Source organism: Scyliorhinus torazame, chromosome 4 (genome assembly GCF_047496885.1).
Source record: "Scyliorhinus torazame isolate Kashiwa2021f chromosome 4, sScyTor2.1, whole genome shotgun sequence".
Lineage (NCBI taxonomy): Eukaryota > Metazoa > Chordata > Chondrichthyes > Carcharhiniformes > Scyliorhinidae > Scyliorhinus > Scyliorhinus torazame.
In genome coordinates this window covers 129,328,329-129,345,812 of record NC_092710.1, presented here as the reverse complement: position 1 = coordinate 129,345,812, position 17,484 = coordinate 129,328,329, and the positions used below count along the sequence as shown (strand labels likewise).

General features: G+C 47.8%; 1 protein-coding gene across 1 annotated transcript in view; it reads left to right on the top strand.

The window, feature by feature from the left end:
• Positions 1-17,484, top strand: part of LOC140410474 (CUB and sushi domain-containing protein 1-like) — a 3,392,839-nt gene that overhangs the window by 1,415,541 nt on the left and 1,959,814 nt on the right. The window contains exon 4 of the mRNA XM_072498599.1: positions 4,976-5,170. Coding sequence (XP_072354700.1) covers positions 4,976-5,170 — 195 coding nt within the window. The remainder of the gene's footprint in view (positions 1-4,975; positions 5,171-17,484) is intronic.

Sequence of the window (17,484 nt, the reverse complement as noted above, 5' to 3'; positions counted from 1 at the left end):
CCAATGACCTCTTGACCTCCCTCTCCTAGCCAACTCTATCCTCCGAGGACCCCTCATGCACCCCCAAGCCCTTTCTCCCCTCTCCATCTGAGGACCCCTGGCACTTATCAGCCCTCCGCTCCCGGGACTTTGACTCAGGCATTCTGTGCAGTTTGTCGTCCACTGTAAGACTTGTTGTAGAGTCTGGAGAGACTAGTGAGATGCGGCCAGCAGTTTGGCCAGCCACTCCCCAAGACGGGACTTCCTCCCAAGTGAAGGGCAGAAGCCCCACCTACTGCCAATCAACACTCATTTGAGCATACAATGGATGTGGGGCAGCTGTTGTTGGTGGAGCTGTGATTCCTGCTAACTCTTCAGTTGTTGGGGGCCATGCCTCCACCATCCTAAAAATTCAGAGGTGTATAGCGGGAAGTAAATCTGCCTCCAGCTCATTTAGTGCTCCCGCCAAAGTTGAATTTCACCCATATTGTCAACTGCGGCAAAGTCACAGATGCCGCAGTGAGTTCAGCAAACATATCTACTCACTGTATAATTGCAATTTGAAAAGAGAAAAATTGTTGTTGCATTTGTATTGTTCCGTACACTGCACACTAGAATGTGTTCCATTTGGCACAGATAATTTGAACTTTAGGAAAACCAAACAAAAGAGACAAAGATCTGATTCAGTCAAATGGCTGATGTTCTATGCACTCAGCAAAACAAGGAGAGCAAGAACAATGGCTGGCAACCATTGCACATGCTTGCCAGGTTTTTAAATAACTTAAGAGGCAATGGTGTTTCAACAGCTCCCTGAGAGTTGCAGCTGCCCATGCCTGAAGTGCGATCAGCGTAATCAATTTGCTTTCACTTCATGGCTGTTAAACAACTTGTCGGGGAACAGTGTAACCTTCTTATCTGGGTCACATGGAACATCTATTTAATATAGGTTGCCATGTTGCAGCTTGTGGATGAGTAATTTGGTAATGTTTCCCGTAATATGATTATAATGAGAGTACTTGTTTTTATCAGATTGCAAAAAAGATGATTTCCTTATTGCAGCATCAAGAGCAACATTACAGATTAAATGACCTTTTATTAATAGAAAGATATATATATATATATATATATATAGCTAGGAAATTATACCAACCCAAATTTACCAGGAGCAATAAACAAATATCATGCAAGCTCGAATGCCTTCAAATTAGACTGTTTGAATATTGGTGTGCAAACTCATCATGCATTCACATGGAATGCCTTTCTATTTTAAGGCAAACACTAACCCATTTAAAATAAAAGGTTAACACTGTTGTTAACATAATGAATAAGGGAGTTTGATATACTGCTATTCCAACAGGTTTGCTCCAGATATTTTGCTCATGCTCAGCGCCAAGGGCTACTCCTGTAAACAAATTCTCACTCATAAAGAACTGGAGTGTGAGTTGATGCATGCAGTATCTGCTAATGCAGCATTTCCCACGGGTTGGCCTGAAATTCTTGTTACCGTAATAGACTACTTATAAGAGCCCCCTTGTGCATTTTGGATGTCAGAATAAACATTATGAGACTGCGTAACCTAGGCAATGAACTATGATTCAGATCATTTTAATGCGAAGCTTCGAGGGCAAAGCCAAGCAAGCAGGTCTCACTTGGCTTCAAGGGCATGTAACTTGTCTCTTTCGGCAAAAATAACAACTCGCTGTAACATCACTGACCATAAAAAAGTTATTTAGCAGGTTTTGCCTCATTACCATGGAATGTTTATCCATTCACCCCTTTCTCAATGAGCCCAGAACATTTTTTACCATGAGGGGAACGATTAGTGAATGCATCGCACTGCCAATGTCAGTCAGCTCCTTTCTGCCCCATCCCAAACTTCGCCAAGACACCGTATGGGACAGCATGACATCTTTCCACATTACAAACAGGATTGCTCGGGTCTAAATTTAATTTGTCTTTGTCACTGTAATGAAAGGCGCAATGGAGCTTGGCTGGTTGTTGGCCCTCATAACAGATATTTGTCTCAGATCCCTGCATTCCTTTACAAATCAAAAAAAGTCCTTTAATAAATAAATATGAATGATTTCTGACCTGTTGCAGTTAACACTTCTGTTCAGATAACAGCCAAAGACATTATTATTTAAAAGGTTATTTTCAAGAAGCTTAGATTTGGAAGATATACTTTGTATTGCGTATTCATGTTTGTTCCTAGTTGGAACAAGGTCACTTGAAGAGTTCAATCATGTGACAAATTGATGACATCATCGGCAGTTTGGGCACACGAATAGTCAGTCTATTCTAGCAGTCTGTGAGAAAACAGCTTTACAATAAAGCTCTTGTTTGTTTGTGCCTTCGTGGCCTGCAAGCCTATTCTATAATAATACCGCATAGAAACTGGCAACGAGGACGTTAGAACCAAGTTGGCAGGCTCCCGAAGAAGTAAACAGATTATCGAAAAATCATTGATCCGTGCATGGACAGATATCCGGAAAGGATTAGGAAGCTAAATAATGTTTGCTACACCTAAGCTGGCAATGGAGGGGTGCCAGAATCAGTAGCAGCCATTGAAGGAACTGAAATTTACTACTGATTTTGGTGAAAACAGCATCAAAAGAAGTTTGCCACATGCTCTGTCTGGAAAGCTCTGGAATAGTGCTCCCTCTACTGTGAGTTGCAAGTAAAGTAGCTAATACCCTGCAAGAAATTGAGAGATGGGGGAATTTTGCAGCCCCTTGCAAAACTTGGAAAGGACCAGGCTGAGCTCAGTGTTACCTTGTTTGAAAGGAAAAATAGAAGCGGTGGTGCTAAAAACTTTATGGCACATTTGTGCTTATGCAAGCCTTCCCATAGCAAAATGGTGAGAGTTTTTGGCACCATGTGACCATACATCACTGCGCACTGGAGCTCATACATTGAAATATTTGAATACTTTGTCCAGGCAAACAATATTTCAGCGGACATACTAGTCCCGACTTTCCTGAGTACGTTGGGAGAAAAACATTCAACCTCCTGCGAAGTCTGCTTCAGCCAGAAAAACCAGGAGCTAAATCTTATGATGAGATCATGGAGATCTTTAAGGGCCATTTCTCGCTTAAACCTTTGGTTATGTCAAACATACACTGGAGAAGTAGTGCCATTGAGGGACTGTATCAGAGTAAATGTGCAGCTAAACGGACTATCCAGCCCTCATGGGGAGAACGTGGCTGAAGAGAATCAAGCTAAACTGGGCCAAGTTAAACCTCGTATCAGATGTTGAAGCATGCCCAGCCAAAAGCCTGAAGGGACAGAAAGTAGCAGCTGCTGAAATGAATGCTTTGACAAAAATGAAGTTCAAAAGTTTACTGAAAAATTTGATAAGGATGTCCAGAAAGGATTTACGTGCTCTCTTTATAAATTCCGAAACATTTTAGTTAACGGCTAAATTTGATATGTGAGAACCCTTTTGGAAATCCTCAGGAGCAAAAGCTTTAACTAGATTGTAATTGCAATCCAGAAAGAAGTCCTAGAACACGAGGGTGAATGCAGCAAGAATGATACGTTGGGGAACAGGGGTAAGGTCTGATGGAGGCATGCGGAATCTAGAAAAGCCACCACAGAGGCTGTGCCACAAAGTTCAGGAGGGGCAGTGGTTGGCAACTAAAGACCGATCAACAGCCTGGGGCAGGAACAAAACAGCTAACCTCTGAAATGAATGTTCTGAAAAAGCAGCCAAATCAGGTTTTGTGACATGAGAACAGGGCTTAGATTAGGAAATATTGGCAAGGAACTATACCATCAGTGAGAAGTGGACACTCGCCATCGTATTAGCACAGGCAGGACCAGCCTCATATGCCGTTCAAACTCGGGCCAATGTTGTGTGGAGAAGACATTGACCAACATTTAGTAGCTGGAACAAGGTTGACAGAGACAGAGGATGGTATTTAATTAAATGGGAACTCACGTTAGATAGGGGGCCCCAGCAGGGAATGTGCAGCTGAGGCCACATGTAGCCCAGTTTTGTGCACTGAGGAGTTCAGCTCGCCAGAACCCTCAGTGTAGCAGGAGATCGGGATGCCATTTATAAATGGCATCCCGATCTCTGGAGCCCCTGAAGCGATCCCTGACCTCCCCTCAAGGCCCAGTCCCCTATGGGAGGGTCTCGAGGCTCCCCCAACACCCGGACAGGGCACCCCCGGCTAGATCGCCACTGCGCAAAAAAAGCCAGCTTGGCAGCCTGGAAGTGCCACTTCCAGTTGGCAGTGACACCTAGACATTGCCAGTCTGGCACCTGGATGGCACTGACAGGTTGCCAGGCTGGAACTGCCAAGATGGCACCAGCAGTGCCAGTGTACCACATGCCCAAACCTGGGTCCTCCGTTCCCTGGAAGACCCCTACAAGTACTGTTTGGTCTACATTTGTGGAGACCAGGATTGAACGGCACTCGCCCGAGGTCTCCAAGGCAAAGGAGATAGACCCCACGCTTCGGGTACCTTGGGAATCATATTGACGTGAAATATGATTTGCTGTTCTTGCGAGATTTTCCGCTCCCGTCACAGGGCCCACCCAATGTGATCAGGAACCGAAAATCCGTCCAGTGAGTTTTTGCATTTCATTAAATGCTCCCTTCCAGCTGTATTATTGCAGCCAAGTTCAAGTCTGTGTTCTCGTGACCTGGTATAGCCTTCACTGGAACATCACAGAGAGCTCCAATTGTTTTCATGAACTGTTAGACCGTGTGAAGTTTTAATCTCAAACATGAAATTGCTTTCCTTCTGTGAAACTTCCAACACTCCTTTTCCTAGTTTCTAGGCATCACTATGTTCATTGTTTTTGAAGGGTTGCGGTTCAAACAATAATTCATTTTTTCCCCCCAAAACAGACAGTGCAATGTACAGAATAGAGATTTCTTTAAGATGATTACTCTGCAATGCAAACTGTTCAATGAACCTTGATGTATTTTATGGCAAATTCAACCAAATAACAGTCACTGACATTTGGACTTCTTCTCTTTCACAGTCCTGCCAAGTCACACATGTGGCAATCCAGGCTTAATACTGAAAGGAGTCCTGCACGGCACCAGATTCAATATTGGGGATAAAATTCGATATACCTGTGTCACAGGCTATATCCTGGAGGGTCACGCAATACTGACCTGTATTGTTAGCCCAGGAAATGGAGCATCATGGGACTTTCCACCACCTTTTTGCAGAGGTAATGTCGCAACAATTATTATTCAAGCAAAATCCATGGAGGTGCAAACATGATGTATTGTTAAGAGCCAGTGGGTGTACAAGATGTCACAATCATTACAAAAATGATTTTAATTCCCTAGGCAACAGGCATTTAACACGTACATTGCTAGCTACTGAGACATTTTAACACATCTGTTTCTTGTATTTTATGGCAAATTAAACCAAATAATAGTACGTCATTTGCCAGCGTTACAGCTACTGTATTACTGTATCTGTGCAAAGCGATTCAAGGCAGACATGGAGAACACTTCAGCTTTGACAAAGGATCCTGGACTCGAAACGTTAGCTCTTTTCCCTCCCTACAGATGCTGCCAGACCTGCTGAGATTTTCCAGCATTTTCTCTTTGGTTTCAGATTCCACAGTAATTTGCTTTTATGGAGAACACTTCCTTCCTTGCTTTTATGGAGAACGCTTCATAACGAAACATTGATCAACGATGATGTACCAAATATGTAGTTCCTCAATTTACAGCAAATTTATCAACCAAATAATCTGTGTTTCAATACATTTTGATATGAGTGAAAGGGTTAATAATTGTCATGGTCTTCCTGAATCACTTGTTGGATACTAACAGAATCAAGCATGCTTTTCTTTTTTTTTAATTAAATATTTTATTGAAAATTTTTGGTCAACCAACACAGTACATTGTGCATCCTTTACACAATATTATAACAACACAAATAACAATGACCTATTTTATAAACAAAAAATGAATAAATAACAAAAATGAAAACTAGCCCTAATTGGCAACTGCCTTGTCACAAGTAACACTCTCCAAAAATATAATTTAACAGTCCAATATACAATTATCTGTAGCAACGACCTATACATACTATACAGTATATATTAACAACCCTGAGAGTCCTTCTGGTTCCTCCTCACCCCCCCCCCCCCCCCCCCCCCGCCCCCCGATCCTGGGCTGCTGCTGCTGCCTTCTTTTTCCCATTCCGTCTATCTTTCTGCGAGGTATTCGACGAACGGTTGCCACCGCCTGGTGAACCCTTGAGCCGACCCCCTTAGGACGAACTTAATCCGCTCTAGCTTTATAAACCCCGCCATGTCATTTATCCAGGTCTCCACCCCCGGGGGCTTGGCTTCTTTCCACATTAGCAATATCCTGCGCCGGGCTACTAGGGACGCAAAGGCCAAAACATCGGCCTCTCTCGCCTCCTGCCCTCCCGGCTCTTATGCAACCCCAAATATAGCCAACCCCCAGCTTGGTTCGACCCCGACTCCTACTACTTTTGAAAGCACCTTTGTCACCCCCATCCAAAACCTCTGTAGTGCCGGGCATGACCAAAACATATGGGTATGATTCGCTGGGCTTCTCGAGCACCTCGCACACCTATCCTCCACCCCAAAAAATTTACTGAGCCGTGCTCCAGTCATATGTGCCCTGTGTAATACCTTAAACTGAATCAGGCTTAGCCTGGCACACGAGGACGACGAGTTTACCCTGCTTAGGGCATCTGCCCACAGCCCCTCCTCGATCTCCTCCCCCAGCTCTTCTTCCCATTTCCCTTTTAGTTCATCTACCATAGTCTCCCCTTCGTCCCTCATTTCCCTATATATATCTGACACCTTACCACCCCCACCCATGTCTTTGAGATCACTCTGTCCTGCACCTCTTGTGTCGGGAGCTGCGGGAATTCCCTCACCTGTTGCCTCGCAAAAGCCCTCAGTTGCATATACCTGAATGCATTCCCTTGGGGCAACCCATATTTCTCGGTCAGCGCTCCCAGACTCGCGAACTTCCCATCCACAAACAGATCTTTCAGTTGCGTTATTCCTGCTCTTTGCCACATTCCATATCCCCCATCCATTCCCCCCGGGGCAAACCTATGGTTGTTTCTTATCGGGGACCCCCCCAAGGCTCCAGTCTTTCCCCTATGCCGTCTCCACTGTCCCCAAATCTTCAGTGTAGCCACCACCACCGGGCTTGTGGTGTAGTTCCTCGGTGAGAACGGCAATGGGGCTGTCACCATAGCCTGTAGGCTAGTCCCCCTACAGGACGCCCTCTCTAATCTCTTCCACGCCGCTCCCTCCTCCTCTCCCATCCACTTACTCACCATTGAAATATTAGCGGCCCAATAATACTCACTTAGGCTCGGTAGTGCCAGCCCCCCCCTATCCCTGCTACGCTGTAAGAATCCCTTCCTCACTCTCGGGGTCTTCCCGGCCCACACAAAACCCATGATGCTCTTTTCAATCCTTTTTAAAAAAGCCTTTGTGATCACCCCCGGGAGGCACTGAAACACAAAGAGGAATCTCGGGAGGACCACCATCTTAACCGCCTGCACCCTCCCTGCCATTGACAGGGATACCATATCCCATCTCTTGAAATCCTCCTCCATCTGTTCCACCAACCGCGTTAAATTTAACCTATGCAATGTGCCCCAATTCTTAGCTATCTGGATCCCCAGGTAACGAAAGTCCCTTGTTACCTTCCTCAACGGTAGGTCCTCTATTTCTCTACTCTGCTCCCCTGGATGCACCACAAACAAGTCACTTTTCCCCATGATCAATTTATACCCTGAAAAATCCCCAAACTCCCCAAGTATCCGCATTATTTCTGGCATCCCCTCCGCCGGGTCCGCCACGTATAGTAGCAAATCGTCCGCATACAAAGATACCCGGTGCTCTTCTCCTCCCCTAAGTACTCCCCTCCACTTCTTGGAACCCCTCAACGCTATCGCCAGGGGCTCAATCGCCAGTGCAAACAATAATGGGGACAGAGGGCATCCCTGCCTTGTCCCTCTATGGAGCCGAAAATATGCAGATCCCCGTCCATTCGTGACCATGCTCGCCACTGGGGCCCTATACAACAGCTGCAGCCATCTAACATACCCCTCTCCAAAATCAAATCTCCTCAACACCTCCCACAAATAATCCCACTCCACTCTATCAAATGCTTTCTCGGCATCCATCGCCACTACTATCTCCGTTTCTCCCTCTGGTGGGGCCATCATCATTACCCCTAACAACCTCCGTATACTCGTGTTCAGCTGTCTCCCCTTCACAAACCCAGTTTGGTCCTCGTGGACCACCCCCGGGACAAATTCCTCTATTTTCATTGCCATTATCTTGGCCAGGACCTTGGCATCTACATTTAGGAGGGAAATAGGTCTATAGGACCCGCATTGTAGCGGGTCCTTTTCCTTCTTTAAGAGAAGCGATATCGTTGCTTCAGACATAGTCGGGGGCAGTTGTCCCCTTTCCTTTGCCTCATTGAAGGTCCTCGTCAGTACCGGGGCGAGCAAGTCCACATATTTTCTATAGAATTCGACTGGGAATCCATCCGGTCCCGGGGCCTTTCCCGCCTGCATGCTCCTAATTCCTTTCACCACTTCTTCTACCTCGATCTGTGCTCCCAGTCCCACCCTTTCCTGCTCTTCCACCTTGGGAAATTCCAGCCGATCCAAGAAGCCCATCATTCTCTCCCTCCCATCCGGGGGTTGAGCTTCATATAATTTTTTATAAAATGTCTTGAACACTCCATTCACTCTCTCCGCTCCCCGCTCCATCTCTCCTTCCTCATCCCTCACTCCCCCTATTTCCCTCGCTGCTCCCCTTTTCCTCAATTGGTGTGCCAGCAACCTGCTCGCCTTCTCCCCATATTCGTACTGTACACCCTGTGCCTTCCTCCATTGTGCCTCTGCAGTGCCTGTAGTCAGCAAGTCAAATTCTACATGTAGCCTTTGCCTTTCCCTGTACAGTCCCTCCTCCGGTGCTTCCGCATATTGTCTGTCCACCCTCAAAAGTTCTTGCAGCAACCGCTCCCGTTCCTTACTCTCCTGCTTCCCTTTATGTGCCCTTATTGATAACCACCGCCTTCAACGCCTCCCAGACCACTCCCACCTGGACCTCCCCATTATCATTGAGTTCCAAGTACTTTTCAATGCACCCCCTCACCCTTAGGCACACCCCCTCATCTGCCATTAGTCCCATGTCCATTCTCCAGGGTGGGCGCCCTCCTGTTTCCTCCCCTATCTCCAAGTCCACCCAGTGTGGAGCGTGATCCGAAATGGCTATAGCCGTATACTCCGTTCCCCTCACCTTCGGGATCAATGCCCTACCCAGCACAAAAAAGTCTATTCGCGAGTAGACTTAATGGACATAGGAGAAAAACGAGAACTCCTTACTCCTAGGTCTGCTAAATCTCCACGGGTCTACACCTCCCATCTGCTCCATAAAATCTTTAAGTACCTTGGCTGCTGCCGGCCTCCTTCCAGTCCTGGACTTCGACCTATCCAGCCCTGGTTCCAACACCGTATTAAAATCTCCCCCCATTATCAGCTTTCCCATCTCTAGGTCCGGAATGCTTCCTAGCATCCGCCTCATAAAATTGGCATCATCCCAGTTCGGGGCATATACGTTTACCAAAACCACCGTCTCCCCCTGTAGTTTGCCACTCACCATCACGTATCTGCCCCCGTTATCCGCCACTATAGTCTTTGCCTCGAACATTACCCGCTTCCCCACTAATATAGCCACCCCTGTTTTTCGCATCTAGCCCCAAATGGAACACCTGCCCCACCCATCCTTTGCGTAGCCTAACCTGGTCTATCAGTTTCAGGTGCGTTTCCTGTAACATAACCACATCTGCCTTAAGTTTCTTAAGGTGTGCGAGTACCCGTGCCCTCTTTATCAGCCCGTTCAGCCCTCTCACGTTCCACGTGATCAGCCGAGTTGGGGGGCTTCCTACCCCCCCCCTTGTCGATTAGCCATCACCTTTTTCCAGCTCCTCACGCGGTTCCCACGCAGCTGTATCTCCCCCAGGCGGTGCCCCCCCGCCCATCCTCTCCCATACCAGCTCCCCCCTCTCCCCAGCAGCAGCAACCCAGTAATTCCACCCTCCCATCCCCCCCGCTAGATCCCCCGCTAGCGTAATTACTCCCCCCATGTTGCTCCCAGAAGTCAGCAAACTCTGGCTGACCTCGGCTTCCCCCCGTGACCTCGGCTCGCACCGTGCGACGCCCCCTCCTTCCTGCTTCTCTATTCCCGCCATGATTATCATAGCGCGGGAACCAAGCCCGCGCTTCTCCCTTGGCCCCGCCCCCAATGGCCAACGCCCCATCTCCTCCACCTCCCCTCCTCCCCCCATCACCACCTGTGGGAGAGAGAAAAGTTACCACATCGCAGGATTAGTACATAAAACCCCTCTTTGCCCCCCACATTCGCCCCACCACTTTGTTCGAACGTTCTTTTTAATAACCCGCTCATTCCAGTTTTTCTTCCACAATAAAAGTCCACGCTTCATCCGCCGTCTCAAAGTAGTGGTGCCTCCCTCGATATGTGACCCACAGTCTTGCCGGTTGCAGCATTCCAAATTTTATCTTCTTTTTATGAAGCACCGCCTTGGCCCGATTAAAGCTCGCCCTCCTTCTCGCCACCTCCGCACTCCAGTCTTGATAAACGCGGATCACCGCGTTCTCCCATTTACTGCTCCGAGTTTTCTTCGCCCATCTAAGGACCATTTCTCTATCCTTAAAACGGAGGAATCTCACCACTATGGCTCTGGGAATTTCTCCTGCTCTCGGTCCTCGCACCATCACTCGGTATGCTCCCTCCACCTCCAACGGACCCGCCGGGGCCTCCGCTCCCATTAACGAGTGCAGCATCGTGCTCACATATGCCCCGACATCCGCTCCCTCCACACCTTCAGGAAGACCAAGAATCCTCAGGTTGTTCCTCCTTGCGTTGTTTTCCAGTGCCTCCAACCTTTCCACACATCGTTTCTGATGTGCCTCCTGCGTCTGCGTCTTCACCACCAGGCCCTGTATATCGTCCTCATTCTCGGCTGCCTTTGCCTTCACGACCCGAAGCTCCCGCTCCTGGGTCTTTTGTTCCTCCTTTAGCCCTTCGATCGCCTGTAGTATCGGGGCCAACAGCTCTTTCTTCATTTCCTTTTTGATCTCTTCCACACAGCATTTCAAGAACTCTTGTTGTTCAGGGCCCCATGTTAAACTGCCACCTTCCGACGCCATCTTGGTTTTTGCTTGCCTTCCTTGCCGCTGTTCTAAAGGATCCACTGCAATCTGGCCACTCTCTCCTCCTTTTTCCATCCGTATCCAGGGGGGATTCCCTTCTGGTTTACCGCACAGTGTTTTTAGCCGTCAAAATTGCCGTTGGGGCTCCTATCAAGAGCCCAAAAGTCCGTTTCACAGGGAGCTGCCGAAACGTGCGACTCAGCTGGTCATCGCCGCACCCGGAAGTCCTCCAAGCATGCTTTTCACCTAATAGCTATATAGTTCTCTGCCAATCTGGCTTACTTTTTGTTTTAGAAAACTCAGTCAAATTTTAATTACCTTTGATTCTGAGTGAAAAGCTGAAATTACACCTTAACTGCTGCTGTTTTGACAAAAAGATAATGCCATGCCTCCACTGTTATTTTATTCCTGTTTTTCCTCAATTATTTTAACTTCTTGCTGTTTCTTTATTGATTGGCTATTTTTACTGTATCGAACTCTCTTGTGTTTTTCTGCTACTTGCTGTTTCTGCACCATGGCTGTAACTCAAATTCTTTGCTGTTCAATAATGTCCATTTTGGTGCTTTTATAGTTGCTTTGCTCTTCTTCTGCAGCTTCCTGGGTTCTTTGCAGCCTCCCTGCTGTTTTTATTTTGGGATTAGCGAGCCTTGTGGAGATATTAACTCTGTATTTAGGTTAGATCTGGTTTCCTTAGAAGGGAAATGCCCTTGTGGTTTTACCTCTACTTAAATCAGAAGTACCTCAATTTAATTTATGATCTTAACCAGACAACTTTGTGTTGCATTGGCGCCAAGAAAGGTATTGTAAACATGAGGAAACTGGTTTGAATCTCAGTTATAGTCCACAAACAGCACAAATGGGACCTACCGGAGCAGAGGTCCATTCTGAGTGGCCATTTGATGTGCTCATTTGAAATTCTGATGGAGTTTGAAAAAGGCACTGGCAGCTCCCTTCGAGATGGCAGGGCCTTCAGAATCAAATAATTAAATGGGAATGCCCTTGAAATAATTTCCTAATGTTTAAGTGTGAACAAATCCCTATTATAAATAATGTTTCAGAATCTAAGTTATTCAAGGGTTCCTAAGGACTGATAATGTATGTTTATCTAAATGGTAAAGTAATATCAAGGTTTTGTTAAGATCTGGACTGTTTTCTTCTACTTCTCAAGGATCTTTAGATTGATGTTTTTCCCTCGGGTTAGATTGTACAGCCCCGCCCCACTCCCTCCACTGGTGTGTTTAAAGATGAGAGAGGTTTCAAAATGTACAGCTTGCAGCCTGCCTCCCATCTTCCTATCTGCCACCGATCTGTCGCTCATTTCACAGCAGGTTCTGATCATAGAATTTACAGTGCAGAAGAAGGTGGTTTGGCCCATTGAGCCTACAACTGCCCTTGAAAGAGCACCCTACTTAAGCCCACACCTCCACCCTCCGTCCATAACCCAGTAATCCTAACTTACCTCTGGACACAACGGGACAATTTAGCGTGGCCAATCCACCTAACCTGGGCAATTTACAGTGCAGAAGGAGGCCATTCAGCCCATCGAATCTGCACCGGCCCTTGGAAAGAACACCCTACTAAAGTCCACGCCACCACACTATCCCCGTAACCCAGTAACCCCACCTAACCATTTATTGACACTAAGGGCAATTTAGCATGGCCAATCCACCTAACCTGCACATCTTTGGACTGTGAGAGGGAACCAGAGGAAACCAACGCAGACACGGGGAGAACGTGCAGACTCCGCACAGACAGTGACTCAAGCTGGGAATCAAACCTGGGACCCTGGAGCTGTGAAGCAACTGTGCTGACCACTGTGCTCCTGTGCCGCCCTTTCATTTTCATATAATATTTGAGAAGTGATACTGTCTTTAAGATGGTCCTTAAAATCTGCCTCTTCAAATAGGTTTTGGGCCACCTGTCCTAATGGTCCAGATTTTGTGATGGCAATAACATTAAAACTGTCAATATTCATTATTATAATACCTCCAAAACTGACAGCAATTTCTGGAGTCCACACATGTGCAGTTAACTGCAGAAATTCAAGTGTTGCTATCAGTGATTCAGTGAATATCCAGAAGATGGACTGTTGATGTCCCTGCAGACTGCAGTCAATTAAAAAATCACTGAACAGATGAGAACGTCCACTTGGACCAGGATTGTATAGGTGACAATGACTGTACTCACCAGCCGGAAAGTCAGGGGCAACGTCAGCTCGGCTTGTTATGGATTCTCCAAACCATTGTTATATTCGGTGAGCCCCCGGGGTCAGTCAGATAGGCCCTGGTGAGGTGGGGTGGTCATTGGTGAGGGCAAGGTCCGGTGCTACCAAGGGGCTGGCCATCTGCGGGCCACAGGTTGCAAGGGAGAGGGAAGTGAGTATTGTGCACCATAGTTGTCATGTTGAATAGCTGGCCGTGTATGAGATGCGGGTGTTAGTTTGCAGCAATGGTAAGCACGTGAGGGTGAGGTGAAATATATGAATGTTGCATGAATCCTGATTGCTGGAGATTGTTGGGCAGTGATGAGGTTGTGGTGAATTGATGAGTGGCTAAAGCTCACAGTGCAATTTATAGGATATAACATTTGAAGATACATTCGCTGATCTTGGCGACCAGTGTGAGGTCATTAAACTTCTTTCAGCACTTCCTCCAGGTCCTTTGGGATAACCTCCAAGCATTGATATCCTTGACTATTTCTTCCCACTGCCTTTTCATCCTGTATCTGGAAAGCCGCCGGTCCACTGTGGACATAAGACAATATTGTTCCTTATTTCCACTACCTCCACCAAAGTCTGAGGTGCAACATCCAGAAATGTTGTTTCCCACTTTCTTACACATAGCCATTGTTAATTGTTGTAAGGCGCAATATTCCCAATTATCACATAACCTCCAAAATCGAGAACGCTGCTTCCCTTTCATTAATGCAGGCTAGCTTTAAGTATTGCTAAGAACCAAACATATTGGAGCCTTTACTGACATGTGCAGCCAATGACAGCATGATTGATCCCTGAGGGGAATCTTCGGTCTGAGGCAGAGAAAAGGGGGGGTGCGAGATGTCATTGAGCCCACAACCCCTGGAATTAGATTGGTAGCGGCCACAGGGACTGTCAAGTGCTGAAATTCACCTCATTTCACTGGGACTTCATTCCAGTTATTTGCTCATATTTTAGGTGATTTAGCCCTCATCTCACACCATTCCCCATGTCCCACACATGCTCCCACCCATCCCATAGCCCCTTATAGCCACATATCTCCTTAATGCCAACTCATGCCAACCCATAGCTCTTAACTTAATGATAATGCATGCAAACCCACCCATCAATGTCTGCCTCAATGCCAACTCACTATAGGCAGACCTCAGAAACCAGGTTGACATGAAAAAAATAAAGTTCTAAAGATGTATTACAGCCTTCATTATTTTAAAAAAAAAGGTCCCATTCATGAAAGCATGTACAAAACTTTTAAATCCCCTCAATTACTTAACCCTTTCTGAAAACAAACAGTCATGTAGTCATGGCACTATAACAAAGAGCCAACTTCTTTGAGCAGTCAATTAAACTATAAATTAAGGCATCCTACTGGGGCATAATCATAGGTTATGTAAATCAGCCAAGCATTAATAATGACATAATGGAAGCCCTAAGGGTAATCTCAACAAATAGCTACTATAACTGATGGACCAGATATTTTTAACCTCTCTAACTTCTCACTTGCACAGGCAGCCTATTTCCTTTAATTTTCAAAGGGTTGGGGAATTAAATAACATCTCAGTTTGACGGTTCTGTAAGCTTTATCCAGTTTTCAAGCCCATTTAACTCTACTCTAAAAATTTGTAACTTCCACACTTTTGGTAAGACCCTTGGGACAGTGAAAATAGGGTCTGTTTGAGCTCAGCACTGAGTTTAAATGAGCCACCTCAGTTCTGGCTTCACTCGTATGTGAATCGCACGCTGCCCCCTTTCCCATACCCTCAAAAATGGAATAGCTGGAAATGGGGTGGGACTACCAGATCCTGGCTCCACTCACTGGCTCGGATTTACTGACCCTGCCCGCCTGCGGTATCTTCAAATCTTGCCAAAAGTGACCTTGCGTGGTGGGTTCCCAGACAGCACAGCCGGCGAGTAACGCAAATGGTCATTGACTTCGGAGGGGCCGGAATATCCCGCCGGCGGCCAACCAGCTCCTGCTAGAAAATTCACTGTGATGGGGGTGGAAAATACTGCCCAACATTTTTAAAGACCTCCGGAGAATCAGGACCCCATGAAAATCTGGACCAAAGACACAGCAACAATGTGTAGCTATTCCACCAATATCACTGACCATTGAGGAAAGAGGATGAGGAAGAACACATCCACCAAGATTATGCAATCGGAGATTTTATTTTTCACATTCATTAAATAAAAATAGACTGCTGATTTTGGAACCCACAGCTTAGGTAACCTTTAATTGTTTAACTTCTTATTCAAGACTTCCTCAGTGAGATACAGCTTTCCTTTCATACTCCTCAGTCAGCCTGAGGTACACTGCATTGTGTAACAGCAGGTCCCTGGTAGGCTTCCTTAGATCTTCCGAGCAATCCTTCCGCAGTTTCTCTTCACACAGCACATTGCAAGATCGGCTGATGGATTCAGGCTGAAGAAGTTGTGTCACTCCACAGATTATGTTCATCTTTCCTGACATGACGCCAACTTGTTGCTCACTGGTCTATTGCCTTGTTTACTGCAACGGTTAACATGGTGTCTGGCTATCCTGCCATGGTGAGGCAACAAACACTGTCAATTCAATTATACCAGGCTCCCGCAGTATCCTCTGTGGCCTGATTTAAAATTCATTGTTGCCTGTCATAGAATCATAGAATTTACAGTGCAGAAGGAGGCCATTCGGCCCATCGCATCTGCACCGGCTCTTGGAAAGAGCACCCTACCCAAGGTCAACACCTCCACCCCATCCCCATAACCCAGTAACCCCACCCAACCGAAGGGCAATTTAGCATGGCCAATCCACCTAACCTGCACATCTTTTGGACTGTGGGAGGAAACCGGAGCACCCGGAGGAAACCCACGTGCACACGGGGAGGATGTGCAGACTCCGCACAGACAGTGACCCAAGCCGGAATCGAACCTGGGACCCTGGAGCTGTGAAGCAATTGTGCTATCCACAATGCCACCGTGCTGCCCATGCTTAGCGAGGGAAAACATGCATTGAAAGGGGTAAACACCTTCTGTAGCAGTCCTTGTGAACTAGTACGGATGGGAATGCTCCCTCATACACTCAAGGAAGCATTCAGCCTCTGCCCAGCCATCCTAACCTCTCTCTCATGTACCCCCTGATGCACGATCAATGACCACTAAAGCGAGGTTATAGGCTTTAATAAGCTAGATGTTTCCCCCAGCAGCTCAGATACAGAATGAAGGCTGCTGGGGTGGCACAGGCTCTTATATCCCGCCTTGCAGGGCAGAGCTACCATACAGCTTCACCAATAGAAAACATACAATATCTACCAATGGTATTCCAGCATTACCAGGAACCGTATTACCTCTACACAGACTAAACCCCCCCCCACTCCCCCCCCACTCCCCCCCCCCACTCCCCCCCCCCACTCCCCCCCCCCACTCCCCCCCCCCCACTCCCCCCCCCCCCCCCACTCCCCCCCCCCCCCCCACTCCCCCCCCCCCCCCCACTCCCCCCCCCCCCCCCCACTCCCCCCCCCCCCCCCACTCCCCCCCCCCCCCCCACTCCCCCCCCCCCCCCCACTCCCCCCCCCCCCCCCACTCCCCCCCCCCCCCCCACTCCCCCCCCCCCCCCACTCCCCCCCCCCCCCCCCCACTCCCCCCCCCCCCCCCACTCCCCCCCCCCCCCCCCACTCCCCCCCCCCCCCCACTCCCCCCCCCCCCCCCCCCACTCCCCCCCCCCCACTCCCCCCCCCCACTCTCCCTCCCCCACTCCCCACTCCCCCCCCCCACTCCCTCCCCCACTCCCCCCCCACTCCCTCCCCCCCCCCACTCCCCCCCCCCACTCCCCTCCCCCACTCCCCACCCTCCCGCAACCACCCAGTGAGTGTTGACCTCCCATTTTTGCAGTCGTGATGGCCTCTCCCTTGTCCAGCCCTCTGGCCAACCTCTTCCTACACCAATGCACAATTATGAGCTGACTCACTCCCGATCGCCAGGGCCAATCCCCAAGGATCTCCAGCTGTGACAATCCTGCTGCTGCTGCTTCTGATTGACAGCTAACCAGTCTGACAATTTATCCAGTTAGTGTGTAGGAAGCAGAAGAAAAA